General features: G+C 48.3%; 2 protein-coding genes across 2 annotated transcripts; one reads left to right on the top strand and one right to left on the bottom strand.

The window, feature by feature from the left end:
• Window positions 1-234: 234 nt before the first annotated feature.
• Window positions 235-1,796, top strand: chst14 (carbohydrate (N-acetylgalactosamine 4-0) sulfotransferase 14). The gene is made up of 2 exons (XM_084692940.1): window positions 235-684; window positions 867-1,796. Exons 1-2 carry the CDS (start codon window positions 394-396, stop codon window positions 1,692-1,694), a joined length of 1,119 nt encoding a protein of 372 aa, XP_084549066.1. The 5' UTR covers window positions 235-393; the 3' UTR covers window positions 1,695-1,796.
• Window positions 1,797-2,131: 335 nt separating this feature from the next.
• cep135 (centrosomal protein 135) lies at window positions 2,132-12,430 on the bottom strand. Its single transcript, XM_084693028.1, has 25 exons — window positions 11,933-12,430; window positions 11,606-11,796; window positions 11,329-11,496; window positions 11,101-11,242; window positions 10,922-11,006; window positions 10,329-10,457; window positions 9,986-10,201; window positions 9,802-9,867; window positions 9,112-9,262; window positions 8,525-8,739; window positions 8,082-8,237; window positions 7,856-7,990; window positions 7,671-7,751; window positions 7,346-7,497; window positions 7,126-7,241; window positions 6,860-7,014; window positions 6,708-6,763; window positions 6,419-6,587; window positions 5,679-5,789; window positions 5,193-5,378; window positions 4,861-5,070; window positions 4,357-4,559; window positions 4,145-4,249; window positions 3,853-4,002; window positions 2,132-2,862 (listed from the first exon to the last, which is right to left on the bottom strand). The coding sequence occupies exons 1-25, from the start codon at window positions 12,043-12,045 to the stop codon at window positions 2,841-2,843; spliced, it is 3,483 nt and encodes a 1,160-aa protein (XP_084549154.1). The 5' UTR covers window positions 12,046-12,430; the 3' UTR covers window positions 2,132-2,840.
• Between the last annotated feature and the right edge of the window lie 3,767 nt (window positions 12,431-16,197).

Raw genomic sequence — 16,197 nt, 5'->3', positions numbered from 1 at the left:
ACATGCCAAGGTAGGCTACTCCTATTTTTCTTTGATGTTCCATTTCAAAATGAGAGATGTTGGCTTCACGAAAAGTCTTCCAGAATTCACTGAAGAAGGATTGTTTTTTTCTCAAATCCCTAACTAGTAGCTGCAATTATATAACCCTTTCAAGGTAACTGTTTTAATTCAAACTACAACATTCCGGGAGAGCCTACAATTCCCATAATTCAAATTTGATACGACGGGGGAGGGACTTAGGAAGTCGACGCCTTTTCTCGATAGCGGTAAGAAGTAGAACTTTGCAGTCATGGGTACGTGGTTGATGTAAAGTTTTTAGCACTTTAGTTTTTATTAACCTTATTCAAAAATTCGATTTGCGAACCGAAGTTTTGGGGGGATTAATAAACGATAATGCCTCCAAGGAAGCTGGATTTCGCTATGAACAGAGCAGGCGATGCAAGGAGTGGGTCTGTAATGAACTTCAGAACAACAGTGAGTTCTGGTTCTTTGCGGCGCAATTCTGCAGTCTTGCCGTCGGTGCTCACTTTTGCTGTCATCGTGGCGTCCGGAGGCCTCCTTCTCATGATAGAGAAAGGAATGCTGAATAGTATGGAGACACCCCCACCTCGGGGGTACGGAAAAAGGTCAGACTACCTCAGACAAGCTCGACATCAAGACGTTGCAGCGGACACTGAATTCCAGGTAGAGAGCGATGACACCAAAAACGGTACCACATCTATCTAGATCAGATGCATAGACATATTTGCAGAAGTACTTTAGTTTAACCATTTATACATGTGAGCCCTTTCGCCTATTCCACTGATATGTGAGAGTGGCCTGTAAATTGACCTAAAACACCAGCTACTCTTTTTTTTATCATTCAGATCCTTCAGGAGATTCGTAACCGCACCATCAAGACGATGTGTGGTCAGAAGAACATGCCTCACAGTTTGTGGTCACTGAGTCCTTTCCAGAGAAAGATTTTGCTGCAGCACATTTTAGTCAACGACGAGCATCGCTTCCTCTACTGCTACGTCCCTAAGGTAGCCTGCTCCAACTGGAAGAGGGTTCTCAAAGTTCTGAGTGGAGCCCTGGAGAACGTGAAAGTCAACATCAAGATGGACCATCGCAGTGATCTCCTCTTTCTCTCCTCCCTGAAACCTGAGGAAATCCGCTACAGGCTCAAGCACTACTTCAAGTTTATGTTCGTGAGGGAGCCCATGGAGCGCTTGCTCTCTGCTTACAAGAACAAGTTTGGAGAGATCGAGGCCTATCAGAAAAAGTATGGAGCAGAGATCATCCGGCGGTACCGCAAGGGCCACGCCAAGGACACGTCCGTGACGGGAGATGATGTGACGTTTACCGAGTTTGTACGTTACCTGCTAGATGAGGATGTCGAACGTATGAATGAGCACTGGATGCCCATCTATAACCTGTGCCAGCCGTGTGCCGTTTCCTATGACTTCATCGGCTCCTACGAGCATTTGGAGAGTGACGCGGAGTTTGTGCTGAAGCGCATCGGAGCACCTCCGCACGTCCACTTTCCAGAACGGCAAACATGGTACAAGCCTGTCACCACGGAGACGTTGCACTATTACCTATGCAGCCTACCACAAAAGCTTCTTCGGGAACTTCTTCCAAAGTATATTTTAGACTTCTCCCTATTTACCTACCCTCTCCCCAACACAACCACTGAATATTGCAGACATTAACTGTGCTGGAAGATGCCGTTTTTTTGTTTGACATTTTATTCTTTTATACAGTATGGTACTAATCCTGTGCGTTTTTATTCTTAAAGAATATTGACATCTGGATGCTTTTGTCATGATTATTTCTGACCGCAGGGCAAAGTAAGGCTCTACAGTAGTCTAATCTTACTGTAACATTGACACTACAAAAACCTTATGAAGAGGTAATATTCCAGTCAAATGGCATAGTTTATATCCATTATCCACTCATAGCATGGAAATGAGTGCTCAAAGGAAATATCAAATTAATCTAATGAGGCTATGCACTCCACCGCAGATCCAAAACATTGACCCAGCTGTCAACAGTAATTTCCTTATCCTTCTTTAATTCAATGGTGCAAAAGCAATACGTAGGTCTGTATATCGCAAGGAAGAGAATGTCACAAAATGTAACTTTGTAGAAATACTTTATTTCTATGAATAACTTAATTTAAGTAACAAACAATATGTTATGAACATACAGTACCTTACAGAATGTAACATTTTAATACCAAAAATACATCAAAACAATAGCCAAGGTCTGATAACAATTATTTAAAAAGTTCTTTTGGAAAGAAAAATACAAAACATTATACCAATTAATAATGGTTATCTGCAGATATAAGACTTAAAAGAACATCATGATTTCATCTGATAGCGAAAGACGTCAAGACATCATGTCCTGTTCCACAATCAGTGTCTAAGATACACCACAGCTACTTCCCCTGTTCTTGAAAACCCACTGCCTTACATTTGACCCAAAAAATCCTTATTTGGCTAATTAGCTGAATCAGGGGTAGCAACAGTTGGGTTTGGAGTGAAATCATACCGGGAGGTAGCTTTCTCAGAACAAGATTGGACACCTCCGCATGTAAACGAAACAGCCACGTTAATCACGAGTGCCCCTGAATCGCGCAACCAGTGGAATGGGACTGCGAAAATGGGAACGCACAGTGCAATACAGACGTGTCTGAATAGGCCTTTAAGCTCATCAACCCTCTGCATCTGACGCACGAGCATTTCATCGAGGGAGGCATGTCCTAGCCTACTGCTGTCGTGTCGTATGAGTCAACTTTAAGCAGGCTTCTCTTCGCTCCGTCCAGCTCCTTTCCCTTCCTTTGCTTAGTTGTTCTACTCCTTAAAGCTCACACTTCTGTGGATGTGAATTTGATTTCAGGTTAAAAGAGTGTCAAATACGGCAGACTGTGAAAACATAATTAATAATGATAATGAATAGTTAACGTGAGACTCTTATTGGACGATAAAAAAGTATCGCCATTAATCTATTCTCAAAGTTGGGTTGGGAGCTGGGTCTATACTAAGCAAGCTATGATGACTTTCACCTTGATATTGTAGCGCGGATGTATACCTAGCCGAATTGCACTGTAGGGGGCGAGAACGAGTCTTCGAACCTGTGTGTATGCCTTGTGTATGAAATGATCACATCAAACGTGACGTGCTGTCATGGATGCAGCTATGAAGCCGCCCGGTTTGCTTCAGGGAAAATGTGTTTTTAAGAAACTTCCCAATGGAAACCTCGCGAGACTAAGGTTGTTTGAAACGCGAAACGCAAAGCATCCCTTAAGCAGTGATGTAGCGCAGGGGAAGAGTCGTCGTCAAACTACGATGTTTGAGTGCAACCGAGGCAAGCCCGTCAGCACAGATCTATCAGCCAAGCTAACTAATCTAATAAACAGTTAATAAACAGAAGTGCATCTTTGAACATCATTTATTTTCATCACCAATGTGCATAGTATAACATCTTTCTCAAGCAGTTTGTGATGCATTTTGGAAACAGGAGATGAGCCCCTGGTCTAATGCGCCACCTGGCTTGAGAAACCCGTTCTCAAAGACATACTTTTAGCCATTATTTGGGTAGCACACATATTCTGAATGCCTTCGGCGGAATTCAAATGAGCCATTTTAATCTAGATTAATGCCAAGATTACAGTGAGATTAATCTAGATTTAAAAAAATCATCAACGCCCACCACTAATTGTTTTTATTTTATTCAAATCGTGACCCCAGGAATCGATTCGAATCGTGAGGTACCAAAAGAATCCCACCCCTAATAACTAATATTACAGGTAATCTGTGAGGACAAAACGAGTGAAACGAGATGGTGTAATTGTGTGTGACCTACTTCTCTGGAGACCTGTCGGTGCGCTCTGGCGTTCGGAGGATAGACCTTTCCGGAGAAGTGGGCCGGGTGCCGAGAGAGGTGCTGAGCGGGGAGCTCTGCAGGGAGGAGAGCGACAGCCCCTGCCTGCGCAGCTCCTGCACGGCCCTCTCGCTGAGGAACAAACAGACAGACGGCCCGTGAAGGCAACGAGACGGCTCAACTCGACACGGCGTCGACGACGTTTCGAAGGCTTTCTCCCCCCCCCCCCCCCCCCCGGTCGTCGGGCGGGCCCCGAACCGTCGCGAGAGCTTACCGCTCGAAGCGCTCGGTGGTCAGTTGCCTCTTCAACACGTCCATTTCGGTCTGCAGTTGAGAGACTTTCCCTCTGAGCTGGGATATCTCTGTGGCATTTCCTACACTGCACAGACACACACACACACATATGAGCGTCAAACAGAGGTTGCAATAGTAAGGGGGATGTAATGGCCTCATGTGTCGGGCCTGGGTGGGTCTCTCTGCTCGTACACTTTGCCGTCTGCCAGGGCCAGTCTGTCCCGGAGGATCTTCAGCTCAGACTCCCTCTCGCTGGCGCTCAGGTGAGTCTGGAACTCCTTCTGTCGATTGGAGGACAGGAGCGTCTCCAGGTTCCGGACGGTCAGTCGCTCGTTTGCCAGCTGATTCTTCAGGATGTCCGTCTCCGATCGCGCGTCCTCCAGCTCGCCAGTGACCTGAGAGAACCGTCAAGCATAACAGTCAGACTAGTGTGTGTGTGTGTGCGTACACATTTATCATACAGAACTTGTGTTATGCTTTTGGGTTTGGGTCATTACCACAAAAAGTGTCACTAGGCTACAAAATATGTTACTTTTCAAATATACTGTGTGTGTGTGTGTATATACATATATATATATATATATATATATATATATATATATATATATATATATACACAAAGTATATATTTAAGTTTTTAATTAGGTCAAAAAAGCGTGTTATAGTCTGAGCGCGACAGAGAGAAGCTGCGGTCACCCTCTCCATCTCCATGCTCCTGGAGTTGAGCTGGCGCGCCGCCAGCTCCCTGCCAGAGTCCAGCTTGACGCACAACTCCCTGACCGAGGCCAGGTCGGAGAGCGCGGCGGCCGTCTCGTCGCGCGCCGCCCGCAGCTCCTCCTCCAGCCGGGACATCTCCCGGCCCAGGGACGACACCTGCGACTCGTACGCCTGCAGAGCGCGCGTGTGCTGGGGAGGGGAAGAGGGCTCACATCCATCATTCAGCCCTTCGACCGACCGTCGCCGCTTTCAACGGTTTGACATTTGTGTCACTGCGGGGGAGGGGCAAACTCGACTTGCTCGGCCCACACCTCTTGGATCTCTCTCTCCTGGTGGCCGACTTTCTCCCGGAGGTGCCGGCGCTCGGTGTCCGAGGACAGCAGCTCCAGGTGGATGGAGTTGTTGAGGCCCTGGACCTGCTCCAGCTTCTTCCCCCGCTCCTCCACCTCGTAGTGGGCCGCTCGGAACTGCTCCAGCATGTCCCGGTTCTCCTGCTCCTGAGTGGCGACACATTTACATGTATTCATTTAGCAGACGCTTTTATCCAAAGCGACTTCCAAGAGAGAGCTTTACAAAGTGCACAGGTAACTGATAATAACAACAAGATCGCGGGTAGCCAAAACAAGAAGCACACATGGTGAACAACCCAAAAATAAGTGCCAAAGGGAAGAACCATAAGTGCATGTAGTTAAGCGAGTTACAATTTAAACAACACGAATCTCCAGAGACGCGGGACGAGTGAAAAACCCGGAGAGCCGACAGTGTAACCTCCAGTACGGACGGAGTCGGGATGTTACCTTTAAAGCCATCAAGCTTTCTATCCGGGCCACCTCCGATATGTAGGAGTGCACCCTCATCTTCAGCTCGTCTTTCTCGTGCAAGACCTCCTCCATCTCACCATGGACGGCCTGCAGGAGAGAGAGGGGTGAGAAGGTTCTGGAAGTCAAGAAGTGGCAGTCCAACTTCCATGTCAACGCCAACCAACAGAGACGGTGTTCTACACAACACGATACAATATAGAGGAGAAAAAGAGATGAGCTGTTTTCTGAAAAAGCGTGTACGTTTAATGAAAGCTATACCCCCTGGTATGACCTCTAGATCAGAGGTCTTCAACCCAGGTCCTCAGGGACCCCCTGTCCTGCATGTTTTAGATGTTTCCCTGCTCCAACACACCTGATTCAAATGAATGTGTCGTTATCTAGTTATGCTGTTAACGACCATTCATTTGAATCAGGTGTGTTGGAGCAGGGAAACATCTAAAACGTGCAGGACAGGGGTCCCTGAGGACCAGGGTTGAAGACCTCTGCTCTAGATCTCTCTAGGCCAGGGGTGTCAAACTCCGGTCCTCCGGGCCGCTGTCCTGCATGTTTTAGATGTTTCCCTGCTCCAACCCACCTGATTCAATTAAATGGGTTGTTATAACGACCATTCATTTGAATCAGGTGAGCTGGATCAGGGAAACATCTAAAACATGCAGGACAGCGGCCCTCGAGGACCGGAGTTTGACAACCCCGCTCTAGGCTGTTGAAGGCTGTACCTGGTTCTCCCTGGTCATGGTGGCCAGGTCGTCCTGGAGCCTCCTGTTCTCTCTCAGGGTGATCTCCCGGTCTCGGCCCGTCGCCGCCAGCTCTTCATGAGCAGCGTCCAGCTGTCGTCTCAGACTGCCTATCTCTCTTTCGCGGCTGCTTAGCGCCCCCTTCAGCTGACTGCACGAACAACAAGCGTCATGACACGGCAGGAAGTTGCCACATGTTGAGATGGCTGTGAGGCCTAACCATTTTTTTGATAAACTATTCTCACCCGAGATGGAAAAAAAATCGACTTACTCCAGAGAGCTCTCCATGTCTGTAACAGTCCTTCTAACATCTTCAAGGGTTTTGTCCTACGAGGAAACAGGAAGTTTTTTTTATCATATATTAAGGAACTCAAAGTCCCGTTGCCCGCGGACATGCAGAGTGCGAGGCGGTGGCCGCGCTACCTTCCTGGACAGCTCCTCCTGCAGCACCGCCATCTTCTCCGTCTTCTGGTCCACCGTTTCCTGCAGCGCGTCCTTCTCCCTGTCCAGAGCCGACACCGTCTTCTGCAGCGCGCGGGCCTCGTCGTGCTGCGTGGAGCCCCTCAGGTCCAGCTCGCCTGGAAACACATCCGGAACATTCCGGGGGGGTCAAGATGAAGACCAGCAGCACGTCTGATAGCTCGGTTCCCCTCAAATGCCCTAAATCACCCTCTTCCTCCCCTCCTCACCCATTTTCTCTTCCAGTTTCTCAATCTGGTGGTGAGCGGCTTGGAGCTCGTTGGTCTTGACGAGCAGCCTGTGCTGCGCGTCGAACAACGACTGCTCCATCTGCTCCTGGAGCAACCTGCCGGCGAGACCAGAAAGAGACAACTTTTTTTTTAAACCGTCTCAAAACCGCAGACTGCCCATGTTTAATTTCGCGCTGGCTTGTCCGGAAGGCCCACCGACCGCAGTGCGTTGGACTCCGCCCGCTGCTGGGCGTTTTCCTCCGCGGTCCGGGCCAGGGCGGAGCACCGGGCCGTCAGTTCCTCCTCCGCGGCCAGGCGGCCCTCCTTCAGCAGGGTCACCTGAGCCTGCAGGTCCGACCGCTCCCTCTCCAGCTGGGACCCCAAATTGGTTTCAATACACACGCAGCGAGTTATATTGGACGAGCCGTTATTCACGCGAGGGATATTTTTGTTTTGTGTGTTCGCCACCTTACTATTATATGAAATATCAACATAACAAAAAAAATATGATTCGAAATATAGGGACATTGACAGTGTGGACTTACAGTCTTCATGGCGTTCTCCAGATTTTGAATCCTTCTCTTCTCCTCAACCTCTGCGATCGTGAGAGCAGCCGTTTGCGCCTCCTGGAAAACGCAGATAGAACCTTCTAGAAAAAAGCGTTGGCGTGGGCCGACGCACAGGTCTCATGCTACACCAGAGAAGTGACGGTGAGAGAGGCGCACGGGACCTTGAGCTGTTCCCCGAACGCGTCCCTCTCAGAGGCCACCCGTTGTCGTTCGGCGTCGGCCCGCGCCTTCAACCGCGCGACCTCGTCTGACAGCTGTCCTTCGAGCTGGCGAGCCCGAGTCAGATCCTCGCTAACCTGGAAAGACACGCGCTGAGCAGGGGTGCCTTGGCGTCGCGACTGCGCGGCCGCTTGGAACGAAATAAAAAGCCGGATTTGTCCGCCTCACCTGTTTGCACTGCGCACGGAGCTGGTCGCGTTCCACAGTGAGGGTCTCCACGTTGTTCTTGATGTCCTCCATGTGTCTCTCAAAGCCCAGTAGGACGGCCCGCAGCTCATCTCTCTCCTTCGCCGTCCGCGACAACTCAGACTCCAGACTGCCGCCCTAAATGCACCGAAAGTCGTCGGGTCACCACCTCGGTGGTAGCCTGGGTTCGAATCCGGCCCGGGCTCCCCACCGCATACCCCCCAAACACACACCCCCCCCATCACACCCCCCCCATCATAAAACAATAAAGGCGGAAATGCCATCAAAAAAATACAGTTACCAAAAAAATTCTTATAATATTACTCTACACCGAGTCCAAGCATAACACTGATTTAAATACAACAATGCAAGATGCAGCAGGGCTCAGTATTATTTATGTGAGGCGTGGCAGCGCGAGTTCTCACCTTGCTGTTCCAGCCCCGTCTGACCCTGGGGCTGGCGTCTCTGCCGGGGCCGGCGTCCAGGCGGCCCGGTCCCGGGCGCTCCGCGGCCTGCTTGTAGTGGTCCCTCTCCTCCTCCAGGCTCCTCACAAACAGGTCGAGGCGCGACGGCGAGCGTTGCCTGCCGCACACGCCGTGTTTGGCGCGCATCCTCTCCAGCTCCAGCACCAGCTCTTTCTCTGAGGACCCCCCCCCCAGAAAAAGCTGCCGTCAGGAGGCGGGACACCTGGCCTTGTCAATGACGTCATGGAAATGAGAGTCAGGTGGCTGAGCGGTTAGGGAATCGGTCTAGTAATCAGAAGGTCGCCGGATCGATTCCCGGCTGCGCAAAACTGACGTTGTGTCCTTGGGCGAGGCACTTCACCCTACTTGCCTCGGGGAGAATGTCCCTGTACTTACTCTAAGTCGCTCTGGATAAGAGCGTCTGCTAAACGACTAAATGAGAGGCTTGGTCGTCTGGGTCCATCAGGATGCCCAATTTAGGACTAATTTGATGTCATCATTTCCCCCCTCTTTCTTAGGGGGAAAGAGAGACGCCCTCTGCTTCTCACCGGCTGCCGTCGTGCTGTGGAGTTTCTCCTGGAGCCTCGTGGTCTCCTCCTTCAGGAAGTGGATCAGGCCCTCCATCTTGGCGTTTTGATCCCCGAGCTCAGTCAGCTGGTCCCTCAGACGGCCTTTCTCGAGGTCACCCTCAGAGTGGTTCTGAGGTACACGTTCAGAGGAAGGTGAAATGCTCCAAATCACTGGTTCAGTGTCGACAACGCTGCGGCATATTCCGAATAAATAAAGGATCTGTCTACCTGCATGTCATTTGCCTATTGTTCCTTAGAAAACAGGGTTGATGTCTGACATATATTTGTGACTGCATTTTCCCAATAATATGGATAACAGCAGTTTTTTGTATCGATTGTTTCTGGGTAGAATGACATAATACAAAAGTAAATCATCGTTCAAGATCCTCATGGTAAACGAGGTCATGATGAAAACATTAACGGTATTGTTATGAGGTGGACAGCAGCAAAAAACATCTCCATTTGTCCACTTATTTCAGCGTGTTTGGTAAGACAATAACATACTGCTAATATGTTTTCAGGGATGGAAATGAATCAACTTAAAAAGGAGAAACTTTGGGGATTCTTCGGAACATCAACGTGAAGCACACTAAAGTCGAAAGACACTCACGCCAAGATATGCTCGTTTACGCGTTATAGGTCATTGTCAGGCGTCTTGTGCGGCCTCACCCTTCTCATTTTGGCGTTGGCTTCCTCTAAATCCACGATCAGCTCACGTTGCCTTTGGATCTCTTGCTGACAAGGCGAAACGAGGAAAAACCGTAAGACTCTTTCAAAAACAAAATAAGAAGGTATACCGATTCATAACATCTCTCCATCTTGCCTCCCCCCCCCCCCCCCCCCACACACACACCTTGGTCTCTTGCAGCTCCTGGTCAGCGGTGGCCAGCACCATCTCCTTGTCCTGCTCCAGCTGCTTGGCCAGCTGGTCGATGTCGGTCAGCTCCCGGCACAGCTCCTGGTTCTTGGCGCTGAGGTCGGCCACCTCGCCGGAGGCGTCCTGCCTCCTCCGCTGCAGCCCCTGCACCTTCTGCTCCAGCGTCCTGTTGGTCTCCTGCAGGTACTCGATCTGCGGAGAGGCGCGAAACGCCCCCGAGAGTGCTCCCTTGAAAAGTAGGCCCTAAAACTGAGGCGAACCGACGAAGAGGACGACGTGAAAGGGCCGTTGTCGCTTGTGTGTGTGGGGGGGGCCCTACCTGAAGGTTTAGGTGGGATATTAGTTTCTCGTCGCTGAGGGTCTGAGCCTCTAGCGAGATGACGTTGTGGGGGCGCCCTCCGTCCAGCGCGCGGCTCAACCGCTCGATCTCCCGGTCCCTCTCTTCGACCTGTGGAGAGTCGCACCCCGTGTCAGATCCACCGTTGAGGCGGAATAATCCAATTTGTTTGTCCTGAGTCAGGCGGCTGAGCGGTGAGGGAGTCGGGCTAGTAATCAGAAGGTTGCCGGATCAATTTCCCGCCGTGCCAAATGACGTTGTGTCCTTGGGCAAGGCACTTCACCCTACTTGCCTCGGGGGGAATGTCCCTGTACTTACTGTAAGTCGCTCTGGATAAGAGCGTCTGCTAAATGTAATGTAAATGCAGTTTTGTAAATGTAATTAACTGACTAAAATGTAAATGTGTTATGATTGGGAGTTTTCCCCCATGTCTTCCTCCTTGAGGGTTTAGGGTGGTTGAGGAGCAGTTCTATGGGCGTATGTGAAGCCTCTCTGTGACATTGCTTGTAAAAAAAAGAGCCATACCAATACAATTGAATCAGATGATTTGTTTCCTCATCAATCTGTCTGCTTACTTGTGAGTTCAGGTGCGTGAGGCCTCCCTGAGCTCTTTCAAGGTCTAGTTTCAGCTTGACGATGTCCTGCTGCAGTTCGGTGATCCTAGTGAGAACACTTATCATGAACCCGAAATCCCCTGGAAAAACACTAACTGCCAGTTCAAAAAGGTGGTTGAACCAATTTCACAAGGTCTCACCTGTCATCAGCAACCAGCAAGAGATCAGCAATATACGGGTCGTCGGGCTGCGGCACATGCTGAGTGGGACCTGCAGCTGGAGGAACGAGTTCGTCTATTTGCATCCTCTGACGTCGGAAAGGGATGCTGTGCTTTTTCCCACCTGTGAGATCACCGGAAGCGTGATCAATTGAGCCTACGTGTGGATATAATGTAGATCGGATTAGATGCATTGAGCTAGGCTCCTACCTGGGGTTTGCACCACGGCTTGCATGTTTTTCTCCTGCAGCTGTTGGATCCGCTGTTTCATGACTTTGCTCTCCTTCTCCATGGCCCGCACTTTGTGCACATACTGGTTATTTAGGAACTTCAGATCAGACGTCTCATGATCCAGCTTCCTGATGAACGCTTTCAGTTCTGAAAAAATACAACAAAACTGTTATCGAGGCCTTGGGCAAGTTTGTAATACTGTCTAATTCTGATATCTTGGTTTGAGAAGGCTTGTAAAATTGTTCTAGTCTAATACCTCGGCTAACCAAGTCCTTTTCTTCTCTGAGTTTGAGTAAGCCACTGTGTAGCTCATTGTTTTCTCTGACAATTCGAGCATTCTCCGTCTTGTATGGCTCCAGAAGGGCATCAAGATTGCGGCTCTCTTTCTCTGTTTTTCCTGCATTCATCTTAGTGTTACGCAGGCTTTCGGTTGTGTGGACCAAATCACTGTTATCATATACGGGAACAACAGAGAAACTTGGGGTGAAAACGGCAAAAGTTCTGTCCAGTTGACAGTTACAGTAGCAAGCACTAACTTTTTAAAGATAACGCCAACTAGCTTGTTAACGTTACTTTACTGTACCTGAACAGTTTTTCAACCAGTGGCAAGGTCTCGATCCCCAAAGGCTGTTTGTATCCTAACTGGTCCAACCGTTTCCTAAGGTTTAAAAACTTCCTTTCCGCGTTGGTACTCATGGTGAAATCTTCAAAAAACTGGACAGTACCGCAGCCAGTTAGCTAGCTAGATTAGCAATGTCAGATAGTTAGCTCTAGCTACCTGCTAGCAATAAACAAACCAGACAATTAGCTATTGGTCCCGCCACAGCCAGTGTCTGTTGGTATAAGTAGTTACTGCTAAATGGTCAGCAATGCTAGTTAGCAATGAGGCAGTTGCAAATACATAAATTATTTCCGATAAATGCTGTCAATCTTCTCGTCTGAACTTCATAGACTCTTGATCCATCCATAGCGTAGCTGTCGATACTAGGGCAACTTTGCCAAGCCCCTATGACGGGAAGATAGGGCGGTAAAGCAGTTCAAAAAGAGCGGCGCGGGGCGTAGCACTTCGCTCTAGTCTAGTGTCCATGGAAACTGTGCTGAGTTTCCTCAGAGCCATTGAAAAGAGGTCGTATCCAATTTAAAGGTGCATACACCGCCATCTAGTGTGCAGGAGTGGGAAGCCAGTCACGGCCTACCTATATAAAATTCTACATTAAAATTCTACATTAAATCCTACATTAAAATCCTACATTAAATTAACATCTACCCGGTTGGTTTCTTAAGAGTACAGGGTTGTAGAATAAGATCCACTGCTCTACCACCCTATCCACACCGACCAGACCCGTTCGCTTCTCTGACCCCTTCAGCCAACCATTCCCTTTCTACATCATACAGCTTGCCAAACCCCAACACATGCTGTACAGTCTCCTCCACCAAGCACCCCTCACACAACCTGGAATCATACTTTCCCATCAATGATTTGACCTCTATCCTTTCTAACAACACCTCAACATCCACACTCTCTCTTGGTCAGGCACTCGTTAGCAACCTGATCTGCTCTTACATTCCCCACCACCTGTGTAAGCTTGCTTACTGTAAGTCGCTCTGGATAAGAGCGGGTGCTGAATGACTAAATGTAAGCTTGAACCCAGCAAAACTGCACCACCGCCCAGAAGCGATGTTAGACATAAACTGTACTGGGGCACAGGCCCCTAATTAATATCCCTTTTTTTCTTTCAAGCTTGCTGCGCACAATGCACTACGAGGTTATAGAAACTCCCCTTGCCTAACCCACAACACAGACATCCCAACCTGCAGAGACTCATTTCCGGGAGGTCAGACAAATAAAATCCACTGCATAGTGACTAGAAGTGTTGTCTTTACGAGTCAAGATCAGCTCTGGTGATTGGATGTCGGTTTTGCACATATTAAATCATCAAAATGCTTAACTGTCCCACTTTACCTGATGTCCCACATTACCTGAACTCACCCTATAGGTTTGTGTTTTCGGTGAAACACTTTTACGAGCGTCGATCGGGATACCGCGTTCATTTTGTCTGGGATTATCAATCTAAATGAATGCACTGACTAATAAAGTAAATTGTTCACGCTCAAACTTCTCTAGGCTCTAACGACACCCCTGCCATCACCCATTACCTCTCCACAGCCACCAACACCATCAACTCAACCAACAGGTGCTTTCTAGTTCAAGTTCAAGTCTTTTATTTGTCAGGTACACAGAAAAACAGACTGGGCACTGACATTCTTAAGACAAGACAACGCAAGCACCTGGCTTAACATAACATATAAGTACACAGAACATAATTTACATCTATGTTGAGCTTAAATAAGTGAAACTTCCTAAATATACAGATAGCAATACATAATTGACTATACTGAGCCTAATACTAAAACTTCCTAAATTACAGATAACAATAAATAATACACTAACCCTATCTAACCTTATATTTCTATCTAACATGGCTGACTTTAGTACTAAATTTGCCCCGACCCACAGCTTAAGTGTCTTCCCTTGAATTCTGTAATTGTTGTTGCACCATATTAGTTGCCTGTCGAGTAGCGGTATCCAGGTGTCACACACCGAACCTCCTGGTCTCGTACAATACATGTGCTGAGCTGTCTGTATGTAAGGCAACCACCACCAGAGGGCAGTATTTCACGGTGGTTTCAGATACCTTTTCCACAGAAGCTTTTCCACTCACGCATCCTTTAAGCCAGTGGTCTTGAACCCTGGTCCTCAGGGTCTGACTGTCCTGTGTGTTTTAGATGTTTCCCTGCTCCAACACACCATGATCAAATGAATGGTAGTTATCAGGCAGGACTACCATTCATTTGAATCAGGTGTGTTGGAGCAGGGAAACATCTATAAAATACAGGACAGTGGGCCCTGAGGATCAAGGTTGAAGAACACTCCTTTTAGCCATATTCCCTTCTACCATGAGGGTACATTTATGTGAAACAGTTGATACTAGGCAGCTTACTGGAATCATTGTCTCGGCCTTATCTCGTTTAGCTAGGGGGGTCAGATGGCTGAGCGGTTAGGGAATCGGGCTATTAATCAGAAGGTTGCCAGTTTGCTTCGCGGGTAAGCAAAATGAAGTTGTGTCCTTGGGCAAGGGACCTCACCCTACTTGCCTCGGGGGAATGTCCCTGTACTTACCGTAAGTCGCTCTGGATGAGAGTGTCTTCTAAATGTAAATGTAATGTCATGTCATAGCTCACCTGAGTCAGTAAAGCCTGTTTATGGTAACATTACTATACAGAACTACATCTCAAAAGGAAAAGCACATTTTTTATCTTGATGTCTGTTACTGGTTCCTGTTCTGTATAGTCATCGACTAATCTAACTTACTTGAGCAAACACAATCAACAGGTTTGCAGCATTGGTGACGTTAGGTGAGCATTGGCGGCAATCCCAGTGGGGATGGGGGGGCACAACCCCCCCTAATCCTAGTCAAAATACGATTTGTCCCTCCCATTACATTACAACGTAAGTCATGTGACACAGCACTACTTTTGATGTGCCCCCCTCAAAAATTGCTTTTGAGAAAATGTCATGTAATTGGCCCCCCTAACGTATATATTCACCCCTGCAGGTGAGCTTTTGTGTCTGTTTAATTCTTTGTGAATTCGTAGATGACTCACTAAAAGGTTTGAAAAGGGTTCACTTGGGTCCGTGCATGCGTATAACACCACAGTGTGTCACAGCCCATAACGATAGACAACCTTTGGCCTTCAAGTCAAACAAAGTATGTTTGCTCATAGTAAGTCATGCAAATGCCTACATTTAGAAACGTTTACGATCTACTAACTTTTACTCACAGCCCCTCTTCCTGGTTGAAATTGGAAGATGATTTCACCTGGAACATGAACTTCAAGTCACAGGGGAGTTGCCACCTGCCCAAGCTTGGCACCAGCCAATCACCACCTAAACTTATCCCTCCAAGGACACAAGGGGGAGATAGGGTGGCGGATTCTAACTTCATCTGTTTATAAATCTTGAGTCAAACTGAATGCGCCGATCCTTGAGCGATTGGCTACTGGGATGCACGACAGCCAAAGACAATAATACCATCATTCCAGAGGCAGAGGACAAAAAGGATCTCGACGCCATCGTCATTTTTCCTTTAGTCTTCTTCCGCCCTCCCAACCCCATCTAATCCTCCTTGTGTTGTCTTTCACGTGGAGTGCGTCTCTGTCAGGGAGTTCTGCCAGGTAGTCACCTTTCCATGTCAGAAACACGCCAGCCAGATCGGAGGGAGATGGTTGGATGGCATGAACCGTGGCCCAGTACACAGAATGTCAGGGAGAGGTTGTCAGCCCAACCATGTTGTCTACCCTTTCATCAGGGTAGGGCCTAGCCCCTAAATAATAGCTGAGACACACACACACACACGGTGAAACGCTATCTTAGTGAACTGAATCAAAACCAGATGGACTTGCGGGGGGAGTTAGAGAGACAACAAACAGGACAGAGGTTTTTTTTTTTCAGGATGGGAAAGATCGAGAGGATGGTTCGGATGAACGGACAAAGTCATTAAGTTCGAGTCTGTTCCATCGCCAAATGTCACCATGAGAAGTAGAATACCTAGAAACAGTTGGGAACGGTTGGATCATGACTAGATTTGGTGTTATGGGTATGGGTGCGGGTGTACAAAGTGGAAGCAGGGTATAGGGGGTGATTTCCTTGTAGCCTGGACCTTGGTAACAAGACCCTACTGTCGGCCTGCAGGATAGTTGGCTCCACTCCTGTCAGTTGTCACCTCTTCACAGGCTCTCAGGAAACTGGGTCACTACCATAACACCTTGGGTGGCCCCTTTCCCTCT

This window comes from Hypomesus nipponensis, chromosome 26 (genome assembly GCF_054491055.1).
Source record: "Hypomesus nipponensis isolate SF chromosome 26, ASM5449105v1, whole genome shotgun sequence".
In the NCBI taxonomy this organism is placed as follows: domain Eukaryota; kingdom Metazoa; phylum Chordata; class Actinopteri; order Osmeriformes; family Osmeridae; genus Hypomesus; species Hypomesus nipponensis.
The sequence above is the reverse complement of the archived record's forward strand: the minus strand, read 5'-3'. Positions and strand labels throughout refer to the sequence as shown.

What these genes read in the sequence shown, in the direction of transcription:
- cep135 (XM_084693028.1), bottom strand. Translation starts at nt 12,045, where the DNA reads ATGAGTACCAACGCGGAAAGGAAGTTTTTAAACCTTAGGAAACGGTTG. An exon ending in CGTTCGGGGAACAGCTCAAG is followed by an intron (nt 7,752 to 7,855) that starts GTCCCGTGCGCC and finishes TGCGTTTTCCAG; the next exon opens with GAGGCGCAAACGGCTGCTCT. An exon ending in TGGAGAACGCCATGAAGACT is followed by an intron (nt 7,498 to 7,670) that starts GTAAGTCCACAC and finishes TTGGGGTCCCAG; the next exon opens with CTGGAGAGGGAGCGGTCGGA.
- chst14 (XM_084692940.1), top strand. Translation starts at nt 394, where the DNA reads ATGCCTCCAAGGAAGCTGGATTTCGCTATGAACAGAGCAGGCGATGCA. An exon ending in CAGCGGACACTGAATTCCAG is followed by an intron (nt 685 to 866) that starts GTAGAGAGCGAT and finishes TTTATCATTCAG; the next exon opens with ATCCTTCAGGAGATTCGTAA.